Source organism: Rutidosis leptorrhynchoides, chromosome 1, assembly GCF_046630445.1.
Source record: "Rutidosis leptorrhynchoides isolate AG116_Rl617_1_P2 chromosome 1, CSIRO_AGI_Rlap_v1, whole genome shotgun sequence".
Taxonomy (NCBI): domain Eukaryota; kingdom Viridiplantae; phylum Streptophyta; class Magnoliopsida; order Asterales; family Asteraceae; genus Rutidosis; species Rutidosis leptorrhynchoides.
Genome location: NC_092333.1, coordinates 591,351,058 through 591,367,356, shown reverse-complemented (window position 1 = coordinate 591,367,356; position 16,299 = coordinate 591,351,058). Strand labels below are relative to the sequence as shown.

Genomic DNA, 16,299 nt, shown 5'->3' with positions numbered 1-16,299 from the left:
TCTTCAGTCCAAGTTCCATTAATAGAAACGCCGTGTATGTTGTTTTTACTGATGCGTTTTTTAATGTAATTATGGAAGTATTTCGAGTTTTCATCGCCTTCGAGAGCCCATTTAATTCTTGATTTTTGTTTTAGCATGTTAGTTTTAGTTTTTTCTTTATCGATGTGAGAGGACTTCTTGTAAGAACCAAATATTTATTGTACATAATGTATTTATGGTGTACGATGCGTGTATGAAGTTTACGTGTTGCTTGCTCGGACGCCGAAGGAAACTGGACGTTGTCTGAAGTGACAAGGTGTGTACGTATCCTTTCAACCCCAAATAAAGTTTGTGTTGGTGTTCCAAAGCCTTACCATTGGAAAGGAAATCTTATCACGTTTCCAACGATATTTGATTCATCGAAAACGGAGCTACGGTCAAAAAGTTATGGCCAAAACAAGAAACTGAAAACTGACCTGAAGGTTGGAGCGGCGCTCCACCTTTCGGCGCGGCGCGCCGAACCCGTCTGATGCAATTTTCAGCCTTTTTAAAAGGTCTAAATGAAGGGTACTTTGGTCTTTTCACTTGGGGTCGGTTTGGGGTCATCAAAACTGATCCTTTGATCAGTTTGGATCACATTTTCACTCATCAAACACTCTCATCTTCAAACCCTAGAGTGAGAGTAGAGCTTTAGAGAGAGAGAGAGCTCCAATTGGAGAAGAAGAAGGGTGTTTCGGGTCAAACCTCGGGTATTAAAGTTGTTCTACTCGTCAACGGCATCATTTTGGCGGTATTGGTAAGTTCTAACTCCGAATTTCATCTTAGTGATTTGATATTCAAGTTAGGGTTTGAACTTAAATTGTTAATAAACCCATTCAAACTCTTGAATTGAGTTTGTGGATGCTAGTAATCGGGTTTATTGTTATTGTTGGTGGATTTTGTGTTGGTGAACTAATTGGCCATGGTTAGGACTTGTAATTGGGTTTAATCACTAGGTTTAGTGATTATGGAAGTATTGGAACCCATTTAGGGTTATTTGGTTGACTAATTTTGACTATGGGTCAAAATTAGGGTTTGGTGACGGTTATGACCCAATTGTCGATTTAATAAGGTTTATAAACTTAAAATGGATTAAGTTGAAGCATAGAACTGAGTTAAATATGTTTTGGTGTCAAAACTCGCTAATGGCGCGATGTTGACTCCTTTGGGTCAAAATTAGGGTTTAAGTGCCATTTTGGGCAAGATAGGTGTTTAACACCTATGATTGGGTCTAATTGGCGTATTAGGACCATTCTCACTTGTGCTAGTGATTATTGGTTAATTTTGGGCGTTGTTTGTACTTGGAAGTGCATTTGGGTCGAAATTGCACTAAGTGTCATATGGGTTGGTTTGTAAGTCAACCCTAATCGTGTTATTGTATTTGTGATAATGGAATAGGTACTTTCCATTGGCGCGTGGCGGTTTATTTGGAAGCATTCATCAAGGCGACAAGGTGAGTGTTAATATCCTATGTGCATATGTATGTGTAGGATGGGTGCGGGTCGGGTGAAGTGGTTCTCGGTCATAGAGCTCACTTCACATATAGGTGGATTGATGGAATTGTGTATAGGTCCAATTGGCACGGTTGTGCATTTTGGTTGACCACCTTTGACGAGGTGCACACTTTGTGTGTACGTTATCACATGGGCGGGTGATGTGGATTATATAACCCCAATGGCGAAGGGTTAATATTGTGAGTGGATTAATTATGCGTTCATGTTTATGGCGTATTTGTTTGTGGATGTTATGGTAGCATCGAGTGTGAACCACGAGCCGGTAGCACTATAAAAATAGATGTGAACCACGAGCCGGTAGCATCGAGTGTGAACCACGAGCCGGTAGCACTATAAAATAATTGATGTGAACCGCGAGCCGGTAGCATCGAGTGTGAACCACGAGCCGGTAGCACTATAAAATAATTGATGTGAACCACGAGCCGGTAGCATCGAGTGTGAACCACGAGCCGGTAGCACTATAAAAGAGTATGACTCAATTGCGTATGGTGTGAACCACGAGCCGGTAGCACCATAGCGTTATGGTTAACCTTGGGAGTTTTACGCGTTGTTATATATATATTGTATACGTATAATGTTGTATTGACGTGATGTAGCTAACCTTCTGGTTGTAGCTTATTGGCATTGTTCGCAACGTTGTTTGCGAACTTACTATATTGTTGGTGTTGTTAGCTTGTGCTTAGTGAACGTACGGTATGCTAAGTTTAGCTTGCCTTATACTTGGATGCTTCGGTATGCGCTATTTGATTATTATTGTGGCGTGTCCATTTTATACATATATATGTATGTAGTATATTTTCACTCACTAAGCGTTAGCTTACCCTCTCGTTGTTGACTTTTTTATAGATTGCATGGATGCGGAGGCTCGGGTAAGCGGGGACTAGTGGACTCGCGTAGTTGCTTTAGAAGGCTTGCTTTTGGATTGATTAGGATTGGGTAGCGTATCCCCAATCGCCATGCTCGACCTTAATTTTGTATTACAAATCATGTGGTTGAAAACTTGTATTTTCGTACGAAAGTCGTAAAACGGCCAATGTGGGCCCGGTCTTCGTAAAACTAATTTTATTAATGGAACGTGTTAGTTCTACATATATTAATGTATGGTTAAAAGCGTTTTGTCTAAATACATCGGGAAGTGGTCAAACATTTTCGCATTTCATGACTTTTTGGACAGGCCACTTTGGCGCGCCGAGCGGCCATATGGCGCGCCGCGCCATGTGCTGTGCCAGCAAAATATTTTTTTTTTCTGCGTTATTGGTTGGTTAACGGGTTGGGTTGTTACAAGTGGTATCAGAGCATGGTCTAAGGGATTTAGGTGACTTGAGATAGGTGCCTAGACTTAGACTTGTGTGTGTGCTTAATTGTTGCGGGACTTGTAGGATTACGGGTCGGAATGGATTTAGTTAGTGCCTTGTTTATAGATTGACTAACTTGTATATTAGTAATGCGGATATTATTAATATATTATTGTGATGTGATAATAATTCTCGAGTGTGTTTATATCGCGTAGGATTTTGTTTGTGCTTTGTTTATGTTGCGGTTGCATATATCATCGAGCGAGGCGGTCGTTGTACTAACGAGCCGATACGGCGTGTATGCGTAATAAGGACTTGCAAACCTTATTACGGGTGCAAATCGTGTCTAGTAAGTGATGTACGACGAGTGTTTAGCAAGATGGGACGGTGTTGTGCGTGTGGTTTATACGTTCGTGATCTAATCGTTTGCATTCCTTAGAATGAAAACGGAAGATGGATGCGGAACGAGTGAGCCTATTCACGAAGGGAAGGATGAGTTAACGTTTAAGATTGAGGCTGTGTTTGAACGATATGTCTCGATTTTCACCGGCAGAGTTAGAGAACTAACCAAGGAGTTGGTCGAAGGACAAATGACGAAAGTGGTCCGAGACCAAGTGACTAAAGTTGTAAAGGAAGAGTTTAAAAAGAGGTTTCCCAAACCTCGAGGTAGCGATGATGAAGATGTACTTGCAAGGTTAGGATTACATGGTGCTCATGGTAAGAGGGCACGAAGTACGCCTGAAGGCGTCGAGAATGTGAAGAAGAAGAGTAAGAAGGGTTACAAGCTTACGTGCTTTAAGTGTGGGGAACGGGGTCATTTGGCACAAGATTGTACGGTGGTGCCTTTAGGTACAATCAGATGTTTCATTTGCCGAATGGAGGGACACCGGAAGTCAGAGTGTTCCGAATCGCATGACGATCGGGTCAGGAGGTTAGAGCGCGAATATATGATGGGAAGTGGAGCACGGAAGCCCAACAGCGCTACATCAGGTACTTTTAGTACGAAATCATATGTCATTCGTTTGTAATAACATGCGGTATGTGCGTAAGTCTTAGCTAAACTTTATTCTCCGTTGGAGATAATTTGTAGCAAGCGGGCGGTCTACGTTTATGGTTCCGGTTTGCTCTCAGCATAGCGTATAAGTGGTGTGTTGTGCCTTGACTCTATGGTGTGAATCCTTGGGTGCTTAGGCATTTTGGTTGGTATCGGGTTGTTTAGCTCGTTCGAGTGAGACCCTTATGGTCTCAATTGTGTTGTGCATGTTATTGATATGGGTGACGTTCCTAATGGAAGTACCCTATGGTGACTTTGGATTGTCGGGCGAAGGGCGTAAGACTTGGCGTAACCAAGCATTCCTTAGTATTTAGGAAATGTCTCTACCAAGCCATGGAAATGAGTTTTGGTGTTCGGATGTTAGAGCGTGTTCGCTCTCGTGTTGAAGTTGATGAACCATGAGGTTCGACGGGTGGGATGAAACCCGAGAAATCGAGTGTTTTGGATCTCGATGTATGTTGGTAAAGGATTCTACGTGACGCGACATTAGGTGCCTTTTTTTATACCTACTAGCTTGGTGTTCGACTCCGATTGTGTTGCGGTTACATTGTACTCAGGGTACCGAAGTGAAACCCTTAGGTTCATGAGTGATCGGGTGAAATTCGACAAACTAAAGCAATTGGATGATTGCGAGTGTATAGTTCGTGTAATTTGTGGTACACTTTTCGTTCGAAATGTTCAAGGATAGGTTAGGATCCTTGGTATGCTCAAAGTTGGAGCAAGACATGGTGATGGGCCGTGCGAACCCAATTATTGGTAAAGTCTACCTTTGGTAGCATTGTACGGGTGTACGAGATGCGGTTATGGAACGTAATTCCAAGTAGAGGAGTTACACTCCCGCACGAGGAGGTTTTAGTGTGAGATTTCGGACAATGTTTTAGTAAACCGAAACTTGTGTCGGGACCTAGATTTGGTCGATTGTGGTAGAGTACAATTTCGGTTAAATTGTACTTATGATTTTGGATTTGAATTATCACCAAGGTGTTAATGTGGTAAATCTCGTTGAGAGATAATGGACGTGTTTGGTAAGCAAGGTGAAATCCCTCGGTTAAGGGATGTATGTGTCGGATTCTCTTTTAGAGAATTATTGTTTTGTACCTATGTTTGATATAGGTGGTTCTTGCTCGATTGTGTGGATGGTTAGTGGTATCCGTTAGGGTTCACTATAGTGTAACAGAGTGCGATGTTGCACTACTCGTTGTTCGAGGCCAAAAGTACGTATGTGATTGGTGAAGCATGACCTTCGGGGTCCGCTGACTTCATCATAGTATTTTTGATTGGTGGAGCATGACCTTCAGGGTCCGCTGACTTCATCCGGTGTTGAGTGATCTATTGGTTGTTTTATACACCGATGGTGGGATCGTGAGGACCATGTTGTGTGATTAGTGATTGCGATAGCCGTGTTTCGCTCACGTGTTGTTACGGGTGTGACAATAGTCGATTTTGGACACCTTAGGATTAGCGTTGCCATAGTAGTTTTGGGCGCTTTTGGTTTTAGTCGTTGCTTATGATGTTAGGATAGTGGCGTATTGGTTGTATTGCGCACTACAAAGGATGTTTAGTGGTAAGAGTAATCCGTGAGGATTCATGTGGTTCGATCTTCAACGTTCGGATTGTTGACTTTAGGTTGAGACTTGGTCACTTTTAGCGTTGTCCGTGGTAAAGGTACGCTAAGGAATTTATATCTCGGTACGAGGTTGGTTGAGTTTTTCCCGATATGGGAAATTGAGCAGGTTTTAGTGCTCGGATTGTGGTTTTGATAAATCACGGTTGACGATTTTAGTTGTTAAAAGTGATCCGTTGGGAAGAATTGTCTAGGAAAGTTCGTATTGGGACTTGAGTGAGGATCGTTGAGTAGGTCCGGATTGGTTAAGTGGAGAAGATCACGAGGACGTGATCGAGTTTAAGTGGGGGAGAGTTGTAAGAACCAAATATTTATTGTACATAATGTATTTATGGTGTACGATGCGTGTATGAAGTTTACGTGTTGCTTGCTCGGACGCCGAAGGAAACTGGACGTTGTCTGAAGTGACAAGGTGTGTACGTATCCTTTCAACCCCAAATAAAGTTTGTGTTGGTGTTCCAAAGCCTTACCATTGGAAAGGAAATCTTATCACGTTTCCAACGATATTTGATTCATCGAAAACGGAGCTACGGTCAAAAAGTTATGGCCAAAACAAGAAACTGAAAACTGACCTGAAGGTTGGAGCGGCGCTCCACCTTTCGGCGCGGCGCGCCGAACCCATCTGATGCAATTTTCAGCCTTTTTAAAAGGTCTAAATGAAGGGTACTTTGGTCTTTTCACTTGGGGTCGGTTTGGGGTCATCAAAACTGATCCTTTGATCAGTTTGGATCACATTTTCACTCATCAAACACTCTCATCTTCAAACCCTAGAGTGAGAGTAGAGCTTTAGAGAGAGAGAGAGCTCCAATTGGAGAAGAAGAAGGGTGTTTCGGGTCAAACCTCGGGTATTAAAGTTGTTCTACTCGTCAACGGCATCATTTTGGCGGTATTGGTAAGTTCTAACTCCGAATTTCATCTTAGTGATTTGATATTCAAGTTAGGGTTTGAACTTAAATTGTTAATAAACCCATTCAAACTCTTGAATTGAGTTTGTGGGTGCTAGTAATCGGGTTTATTGTTATTGTTGGTGGATTTTGTGTTGGTGAACTAATTGGCCATGGTTAGGACTTGTAATTGGGTTTAATCACTAGGTTTAGTGATTATGGAAGTATTGGAACCCATTTAGGGTTATTTGGTTGACTAATTTTGACTATGGGTCAAAATTAGGGTTTGGTGACGGTTATGACCCAATTGTCGATTTAATAAGGTTTATAAACTTAAAATGGATTAAGTTGAAGCATAGAACCGAGTTAAATATGTTTTGGTGTCAAAACTCGCTAATGGCGCGATGTTGACTCCTTTGGGTCAAAATTAGGGTTTAAGTGCCATTTTGGGCAAGATAGGTGTTTAACACCTATGATTGGGTCTAATTGGCGTATTAGGACCATTCTCACTTGTGTTAGTGATTATTGGTTAATTTTGGGCGCGGTTTGTACTTGGAAGTGCATTTGGGTCGAAATTGCACTAAGTGTCATATGGGTTGGTTTGTAAGTCAACCCTAATCGTGTTATTGTATTTGTGATAATGGAATAGGTACTTTCCATTGGCGCGTGGCGGTTTATTTGGAAGCATTCATCAAGGCGACAAGGTGAGTGTTAATATCCTATGTGCATATGTATGTGTAGGATGGGTGCGGGTCGGGTGAAGTGGTTCTCGGTCATAGAGCTCACTTCACATATAGGTGGATTGATGGAATTGTGTATAGGTCCAATTGGCACGGTTGTGCATTTTGGTTGACCACCTTTGACGAGGTGCACACTTTGTGTGCACGTTATCACATGGGCGGGTGATGTGGATTATATAACCCCAATGGCGAAGGGTTAATATTGTGAGTGGATTAATTATGCGTTCATGTTTATGGCGTATTTGTTTGTGGATGTTATGGTAGCATCGAGTGTGAACCACGAGCCGGTAGCACTATAAAAATAGATGTGAACCACGAGCCGGTAGCATCGAGTGTGAACCACGAGCCGGTAGCACTATAAAATAATTGATGTGAACCACGAGCCGGTAGCATCGAGTGTGAACCACGAGCCGGTAGCACTATAAAATAATTGATGTGAACCACGAGCCGGTAGCATCGAGTGTGAACCACGAGCCGGTAGCACTATAAAAGAGTATGACTCAATTGCGTATGGTGTGAACCACGAGCCGGTAGCACCATAGCGTTATGGTTAACCTTGGGAGTTTTACGCGTTGTTATATATATATTGTATACGTATAATGTTGTATTGACGTGATGTAGCTAACCTTCTGGTTGTAGCTTATTGGCATTGTTCGCAACGTTGTTTGCGAACTTACTATATTGTTGGTGTTGTTAGCTTGTGCTTAGTGAACGTACGGTATGCTAGGTTTAGCTTGCCTTATACTTGGATGCTTCGGTATGCGCTATTTGATTATTATTGTGGCGTGTCCATTTTATACATATATATGTATGTAGTATATTTTCACTCACTAAGCGTTAGCTTACCCTCTCGTTGTTGACTTTTTTATAGATTGCATGGATGCGGAGGCTCGGGTAAGCGGGGACTAGTGGACTCGCGTAGTTGCTTTAGAAGGCTTGCTTTTGGATTGATTAGGATTGGGTAGCGTATCCCCAATCGCCATGCTCGACCTTAATTTTGTATTACAAATCATGTGGTTGAAAACTTGTATTTTCGTACGAAAGTCGTAAAATGACCAATGTGGGCCCGGTCTTCGTAAAACTAATTTTATTAATGGAACGTGTTAGTTCTACATATATTAATGTATGGTTAAAAGCGTTTTGTCTAAATACATCGGGAAGTGGTCAAACATTTTCACATTTCATGCCTTTTTGGACAGGCCACTTTGGCGCGCCGAGCGGCCATATGGCGCGCCGCGCCATGTGCTGTGCCAGCAAAATATTTTTTTTTCTGCGTTATTGGTTGGTTAACGGGTTGGGTTGTTACACTTCTCGTTTAGCCATTTGTTTTTCTCGATTTCAGTCAAAGGTCTAGTTTCGGCTAAAGCTTCCCGTTCGTTAATAGCATTAAGGTGATCCAGAATTTGAGAATCCAGGTTATCGAGTTGAGTGCTATGTTTTTTTAGTTCCATTTTTACGTTTTTTAGCTTGTTACGAAGTATGCAGTCAGGGCGGTTACCGGTCGTTGGGATTGACCAAGCCCGAGCAATGACAGAGTCTGCGTCTTTGAGGTCAAGCCATGTGTCGAACACACGAATAGGCTTAGGACCGGAATCAGCAAATGTGTTTCTAAGAAGTATAGGACAGTGGTCGGAGAGGTCGCGGTCGAGAGTTTTGGAGGAGATGTTAGGCCATAACTTAAAAATTTCATCGAAAATGAGGAATCTATCAAGTTTACTAAATTTCATTCTTTTTATACAAATTCGAGTGAATTTTTTCCCGCCAAGAGGTAGATCAATTAGTCCGGAATTGTTAATGAAATTATTAAAGTTATTAGCCCATTGTTGGTTAAATTCACAGTTCATGCGTTCCGAAGTGTTTCTAACTTCATTAAAATCACCGAAGATGATAAAAGGAAACGTGAGGGAATTTGCTAGGGAGGTTAGTTCAGACCAGAATCTAAGTTTTTTGGATGATGAATGTGGACCGTAGACGTTGATAAGTGCGATCTTTGAATCAAATCCCGCCCAAGACCCGCAGATTGTAAGAAAGAATTCTCCTTCGATAGCATAATCGAAGGAAAATATGTTGCAATCCCAAATCGTGATGATACCCCCAGAGGTGCCAATCGAATCTTTTTGAACGAATTTGAAGTCAGAATTGTACCAGAAAGAATCAATGATATTATCTTGTGTATGTTCGCTTTTTGTTTCTTGTAACCCTAATATTGTAGGTTTCTCATTATGACAAATACGTTTGAGCCAGCTAATTTTACCCAATTGCCCAATACCCCGGATATTAAGAGAAATCGTACACATTTATAAGACGAAAAGGTAACGAGTAAGAGGAGAGAGTTTACCGTACATTCCAACGGATGCCGATACTTTGTCCGAATTCGTTTGTGTCGATGCTTAAACCTTTTGAGGAGCTCGTTGAAGATTTGACATTATTGCTCTTTGAAGATGTCTTCGGGCCGTGGTTAGTAGATACAGAATTGTCCACGTTGGAAGATGATGATATGCCTCGTTTTGTTAATTGTGAAAATCGTAATTTTTGTCCACTCCGAGCGAGGTGTTTGATGTAGAGCATATTTGATCTAGGACGCATTTTTGGATTAGATTGAGGAGCGGCAGGTGGGATGTGGTTCGAGGGTTTCGCTTTGAGGATATCGTCTTTGACGCATTTTTTGAAAGGATACTCTTTATCTTTTGGGATCAAAGTGGATTTCGTGTGGTTAGTGGATTTTTGTTTCGACTTGGATTTGGCCTTAGCAATGGAGAGTAGTTCATCGAGGTTAAAGGGGTCAGAAGTTACGGTATTGGTATGTGTAGAGGGTGGATCAGGCATGAGGCTTACAGGGGAGATGTGATGATGCTGTTTAGGCGAGGTAGGGTTACTAGGCATCGTAAAAGGGATGGGAGTATCGGGTACAGGTGTTCCATGAGTGGGTGATTCATTGGAATTAATTTGGGTTTGGGTTGCAGTGATATTACGTGGGGTATTGGGTTGAGAGGGAGTTGTAGTGGGCTCACAAGGTTGAGGTGGGCTAGGCAGTAATTGGGCTTCAGGAATTGTTGATTGGCCTACGGTAACATCCGGAATAACATGGTTATTGGTCGAGTTTGTATTAGACCCGTTAGGGGTTGTATCACTGGCATTGAATGCAATATCATCATTGGAGGGAATGGACCCGTTAGGGCTATTAATGGGGGAGGTTGAGGGATTAAATTTATAATTGTGAGTTTCCATGCGTCTAGATGACTGAGAGGATGAAGCACTTTTCGAAGGAGGATTACCTCGATCGTGGACAGGTATGTTGCCAAAAAGATTGTTATCATGATTATGCTGCATAGGGTCGATTGGGGGGAAATCATCAAGAGGATTATCATCTTCCATGTTTGACTCTTCATCAGAAACTGGTTCGTTGAAGTCTGACCCGTTGTCCGAATTTGATTCGTATGGCGAATCCTCGTGGTAGTTAAACATAGAAAAATTCTGCACTTCTTTAATAAAGACCGAGACTTGTTTATGTTCTTCATGGATAATAATAGCTTGCTCATCGATAGGTTTGAAGTCCATGGTTTTAATGATAACCGAACCGTGTGAAAGGTCTTGGTTGTTTTCATTAGTGATGGAACAATTAAAGGTCTCAACAACCTGACCCCAATTACACGCGATATCCCGAAAGGTGGACTCCATCCAACAAGTGATCGGAACACCAAATATATTAACATAAGCAATGCGACCGGAAATGGTGTATTCTTCCGGGTCCCAAGGGGTAATGTCATCGAGCCAGTTCCATAGGGGGTGTTCCGGGTTATTTAGCATATCTAGAGCAGGTCGTTTATCTTCATATATAAGCATTATGTTATGACCACCAAGATATTTGATAGAGAATCCATCTAGATTTTCATTATGACAAATCTCATGAAAATATTCGAGATATTCTAGATCCTTAACCTTGCCGATGACCGCGTGACCCAGGAGATCAATTAGAGGTTTGTTAACACTTACCTTGATAGTAGGAACTTTGGATTTGGAGGGTTGTTTGTTAGAGGTAGCCTCCATGTAGGTTCGATCGTCTGTATTGTTAAAGAGGTTCGGTTTGGATTGGTGAGAGTTAACGGGCTTAGTGGTCGATTTAGCTTGTTGATATTTAACAGGCTTCGAAGGTTGTTGAGGATTTGGAGTCCTGTTATCCTTGGTATTGTTATCCCATGCCATATATACCTTTAAGAGAAAGTCTCCAGCCACGACAAGATTGAGTCGTCGTGCTAATGACTCTTTGTGAAATTCCGGCACATCAAGGAATCGAACAAACCCGAATTTTTTACCACTTTTAAGGGTTTTTTTTAGGGATGTATACTTCGTGTATGTTGCCATAGCGTTTGAAAATAGCCCAAAAATCTACCAAAGTCCAATTTTCGGGGAAATTATGAAACATATACGATGTGATACGGTTTTTATCGATTGGTTTCATGTTTGGAGGGGTGCTGGATTTGAGGTTACCGTATTGCTTAATGAGATTGATGGAGGCTTCTCGTTGTTTAAAGTGGTTATATATGAGGTTTGAAGATGAGTTTAGATTGGTTACATTCGATTTAGGGTTATGTTGGTGATTGTGAGGAGCGATATTAATGGGGTTTTTGGGTGATGGATTACGATTGTTCCGATCAACTTTTACCCATATCCCTTCATTGATGGGTCGATATTGTATATGGTTAGAGGTGGTGCCGGAATTAGTTGGTCGGCGGTCTGAGGATCTAGGAGTAAAAGGAGAAGTGTGGAAGGGAAACATGGTGGATAGAGATTGTAGGGCACAGATACACGTAAAGAAAAGGAGAAAAGAGCGAGTAATACAGAAAAAAGAAAGCAAAAATCGTTACCGGAGTAGTGAAGTATACGTCGGCGGTGGAAGAAGAAGAAGAGAACGTTTCATATTCTAGAGATCGTCAAATCATATAGAATGAATTTTAGACAAACTAATTAATTACTACTTAACTAGTATAATTTTAACTCACCTGAATTTTATGTATCTTCTTTTAACAGTTTCAACTCTAGAGGTTCTCCATTATATTTGCATTCTCAACATGTGATCGTCAGCTAATATGATATTGCAGGGATTACTGAATGTTAATTAATGAAAGACCTCTTTAATTATTACGTTACTCTAAGAAAAACTAAATTTATTGTTGAATTACTAAAATATAATAATACATGCTCGATAACTATTAGTGGTGAAGATGAATAACATCTTTAAGAAATCAAACTATTTAAAGCGTAAGTAAAGTGTACTTGACAAAAGATAAGCATGTATTTGATTATCATAAAGAAGTGTGAAGTCCCGTCTCAAATAATTGTTTCATTTTTATTTATTTTTTTATTTTTTTATTCTTATTTTTATTTTTTTACAAAAATAACGATAACATTTGTACTCTAAATGTCTTTCATTTTCAAATTTAACTTTAATAAATTTGTTTGTGTTATATAATACGAAGTACTTGATAAAAAAAAAATATCAACATTGTAAGTTACAAAAATATTGTAAGTTAAAAGTTGGGAAATAATGAATTATAAAGTCAAGTAGGACAATTATTTGCCAATGGGGCTTTGCCTCATTGGTAACCATGCTTGCATGGTTTCGAGGAGACCCGGGTTCGAGTCTCACCAGGGGGGTTTTCCCCACCTGCCCGTTTGGATGGTGGCGGTTTCCTCCTGGAACGTGCGATGCGATCTAACCACTAACCGTGCGATGAAACTAACTTGCCGTTCTAAAAAAAAAAAAAAAAGTAGGACAATTATTTTGAAACGAGAGAAGTACTGCTATAGTGGTCGAGTGATTGATTAGTTAGCGGTATAAATTCTTTCCTCGTCATCCAGACTTATATTACATATTTTATACACCTTTTATACATATATTTGATGAGAATATCGATTTTAATTGTATATACCATCTAAGTTGATATTTTCAACTTACAATACTTATTTATAGTTACGTTTTATTTTCAATATTAAATTTTTTTTCGTCGTCGGTTTAATGTTTAAACTAAACTAAATAAAACACTTAAAAACCGAAAAACTTCACCGATAAAGCACCTACTCTTCATTAGGGATGGCAATTAACATCCGATCCGATGGATATCCATCCGATCCGATCTGCTTAAATGGATGATCTAAATGGATGACTATTGAATATGGATATGGATATGGATGTCTATTGGATTGGATATGGATGACAATTTGTAATCCATGGATGAACCTGATTTCACCCGAAAAATTTATATATATAAACATTTAGCATATAAATATAAATATATCATCATAATTTCTCTCAATAATTCATTAAAATTGTACATTTTTTTTAGTTTTTTTTTTAAAAGCCAACTTCTGTACTGTATTATATAAACAAGGAAATATCACATCAGTAGCATGGAAGAGCCATGCACTTACATGAAAAATAACTATACAGTGGAGATCTATTATACACAAAAACTATAACACAAACTACGCACATCAGTATGAGAGCCCAATCACATGCCCACTATGGAATAGACAAGGTGGCAATTGCTACCCGATCAATAAAGTATCGGAACACCAGTTCTCGAGTTATCCAGGCCAGCATAATATCGTGAATTAGTGAGCCATAGAGCTAAAAAAATATTGAATAGTGAAATATCCAGTGGATATCCATTAATCCGAATAATCTATCGGATATAGGTATGGATGGATGAATTAAAATTAAATGGATATGGATATGGATATGGATATGGATGAAACTTTAGTTAATAGATATGAATGTGTATATGGCATATTCGATCTATATTCGATCCATTAGCATTCCTACTCTTCATATATACTTTTAACCTTTACGGTACAAATATTTCGAAAAGTTGTAATATAAAATGACAAAAGTAAAGTGGTTATATACTCGTATAGTTAGCTTTTTAAAGTCAAAACATATGTGACTTCTTTTTATAACTTCATATTTAAAAATTTTGTACTTCACTCCCACTTCCGCTCCCACTCCCCCACTCATCTTCACTCTGTTTTTCTCTCTCTCTTCTTAAAATGGATAATCGCTTAAAACTTACGTTCACCAAAATCTTCGAATCATGCCGGCCGAAAAACACCTCCGACATCTCCGATCAACCTTTTTTCTTCCCTGAAAACCACCATCACCGTCAACTTATTGATCTTTTTTCTCCAAAACCTCACTCATTTCTTAAACCCGAATGCGATATCGAATTCGAACCGAAACCCATTCCATCCCTCCCAAAAACTTTCGAAAGAACCCCCAAATTTCCGGCGGTCTACGTTTGCCGGAAACCAGAAAAATCAACCAAAAATAAACCCCATTACAGAACCAACAAAAATTTCAACTCATTCAAATCAGAAACGGATAATTATTACTACGATTGGCGTAATGATGACGAAGAATCCGATAGTGACGATGAAACCACTATATTTTCTTCGCGCTCGTTTTCTTCTGATTCTTCGAATTCTTTTCGAAAAAACAGAACATTCAAGAAACCCCAAAAGAAATCAAACACACAAAAAGATGATAAATTAAAGCATGAAAAGTTAAAGAGGTCTGAAAAAAGTGGGAAGCTTGTGAAAGATAGTTTCGCAGTAGTGAAGAAATCGAGTAATCCACATGAAGATTTCAAGGTATCAATGTTGGAAATGATTGTTGAACAAGAGATGTATGGATCTGAAGAACTTGAGAATTTGTTGGAGTGTTTTATTTCGTTGAATTCAGAAGAGCATCATAGGGTTATTTTTGATGTTTTTATTGAGATTTGGGATGCTCTGTTTTCGGATTTGGTTTAATTAAGCACAATCCTCTGTTTTGTGCTGCTGTTAGCTTCTTCTTAATCTTTAGATTTTATGAGTTAATTAGTTGGTATTTTAGTTGAAATAACTTAGATTAATAAAATTAACTTTTGTTTATGTGATTATAAGTGATTGATTATTTGTTTTATGAGAAAATTCCAAGAAAAAGTTGTACTAAAAACTTTAATTTCTCACAATTTGATGCATATTTTCCTATTTCTTAAGATTGTTGAAAACATATACTCGTAGATAGCTCTAAAATACTCCTTTAATTTACATGTTAAGTTCTTTAACGTTCTCTCTCATTAGATATAAGTTTCATTACATGATTTTATTAAAGTTTATTTAGTACTAACAATTTTTTTTTTAATGTTCTTTTTGTATATATCTTAATTTTAATTTTATAATGAGGTAATGATATGATCAAGTTTCATACATATTTGTGAACCACGATTCTGTTATAATTTGGTTGTCATTAACAACTATTAGTGGTCTTCTAACTTGTAATTATTATTGTTAATTTATAGAATTAGTAGGGAGTAAAAGAGATAGAAGAATTTTTATTAAGAAAGATGCAAGTTTTTTTCTTACATTCACCATATATTTATACAAGAAAATTCACTAGCCAACAATTATTGATCATCCACATTTTTCAACATTACTATTTCATATGTTGACTATATTATAACACTCCCCTTTGAATGACAATTTTGTTTGATCGGATATCGACTATATATTATTGCCTCGTTAAAAACCTTGGCCAAAGAAAAATCCAGTGGGATAAAAACTTTAGCTAAGGAAAAAAGAGTGCAACATATAGTTGACTCCCCCTCAAGTAGACATCACTGAGATGTTACATCTATTGAACATGCGTTCTGAAAATAGCAGTTGGAAGTGCTTTAGTGAATAGATCAGCAGAGTTTTTGCTGAATTGAACATATCTCATTTCAATCTGGTTGTCCTTAATGAGATCTTGAGTGTATGAGAAGAATCTAGGAGGTATGTGTTTTGTTCGGTCAATTTTGATATACGGTTCTTTCATCTGTGCTATGCAAGCTGCATTATCTTCATAGATAGTTGTTGTACTTTTATCGCGTTCTAGTCCACAAAAATCAGTAGCCATTGATCTCAACCAAAAACATTGAGTAGCTTCATGTAATTCAATGACTTTAGCATGATTTGAGAATGTTGCAACAATGTTTATTTTTGAGAACATCATGATATTGCAGTACCTCCATTTACGAATACATATCCAGTTTGAGATTTAGCTTTATGAAGATCAGATAAAAAACCTGTATCTGTATAACCAAACAAATCTTGTTTTGAATCGTTAGAATAAAATAATTTTTAAATCAATA

At 38.9% G+C, this 16,299-nt stretch overlaps 2 protein-coding genes across 2 annotated transcripts; one reads left to right on the top strand and one right to left on the bottom strand.

The window, feature by feature from the left end:
* Window positions 1–8,415: 8,415 nt before the first annotated feature.
* Window positions 8,416–9,426, bottom strand: LOC139846853 (uncharacterized). Its single transcript, XM_071836399.1, has one exon. The coding sequence runs from the start codon at window positions 9,424–9,426 to the stop codon at window positions 8,416–8,418; it is 1,011 nt and encodes a 336-aa protein (XP_071692500.1).
* A 4,706-nt stretch (window positions 9,427–14,132) lies between these two features.
* On the top strand, window positions 14,133–15,005 carry LOC139883463 (uncharacterized). Its single transcript, XM_071867641.1, has one exon. The coding sequence runs from the start codon at window positions 14,177–14,179 to the stop codon at window positions 14,936–14,938; it is 762 nt and encodes a 253-aa protein (XP_071723742.1). The 5' UTR covers window positions 14,133–14,176; the 3' UTR covers window positions 14,939–15,005.
* The last annotated feature ends 1,294 nt before the right edge of the window (window positions 15,006–16,299 follow it).

Bases quoted from the DNA above. Each gene is read 5' to 3' on its own strand.
- LOC139846853 (XM_071836399.1), bottom strand. From the start codon at position 9,426: ATGTGTACGATTTCTCTTAATATCCGGGGTATTGGGCAATTGGGTAAA.
- LOC139883463 (XM_071867641.1), top strand. From the start codon at position 14,177: ATGGATAATCGCTTAAAACTTACGTTCACCAAAATCTTCGAATCATGC.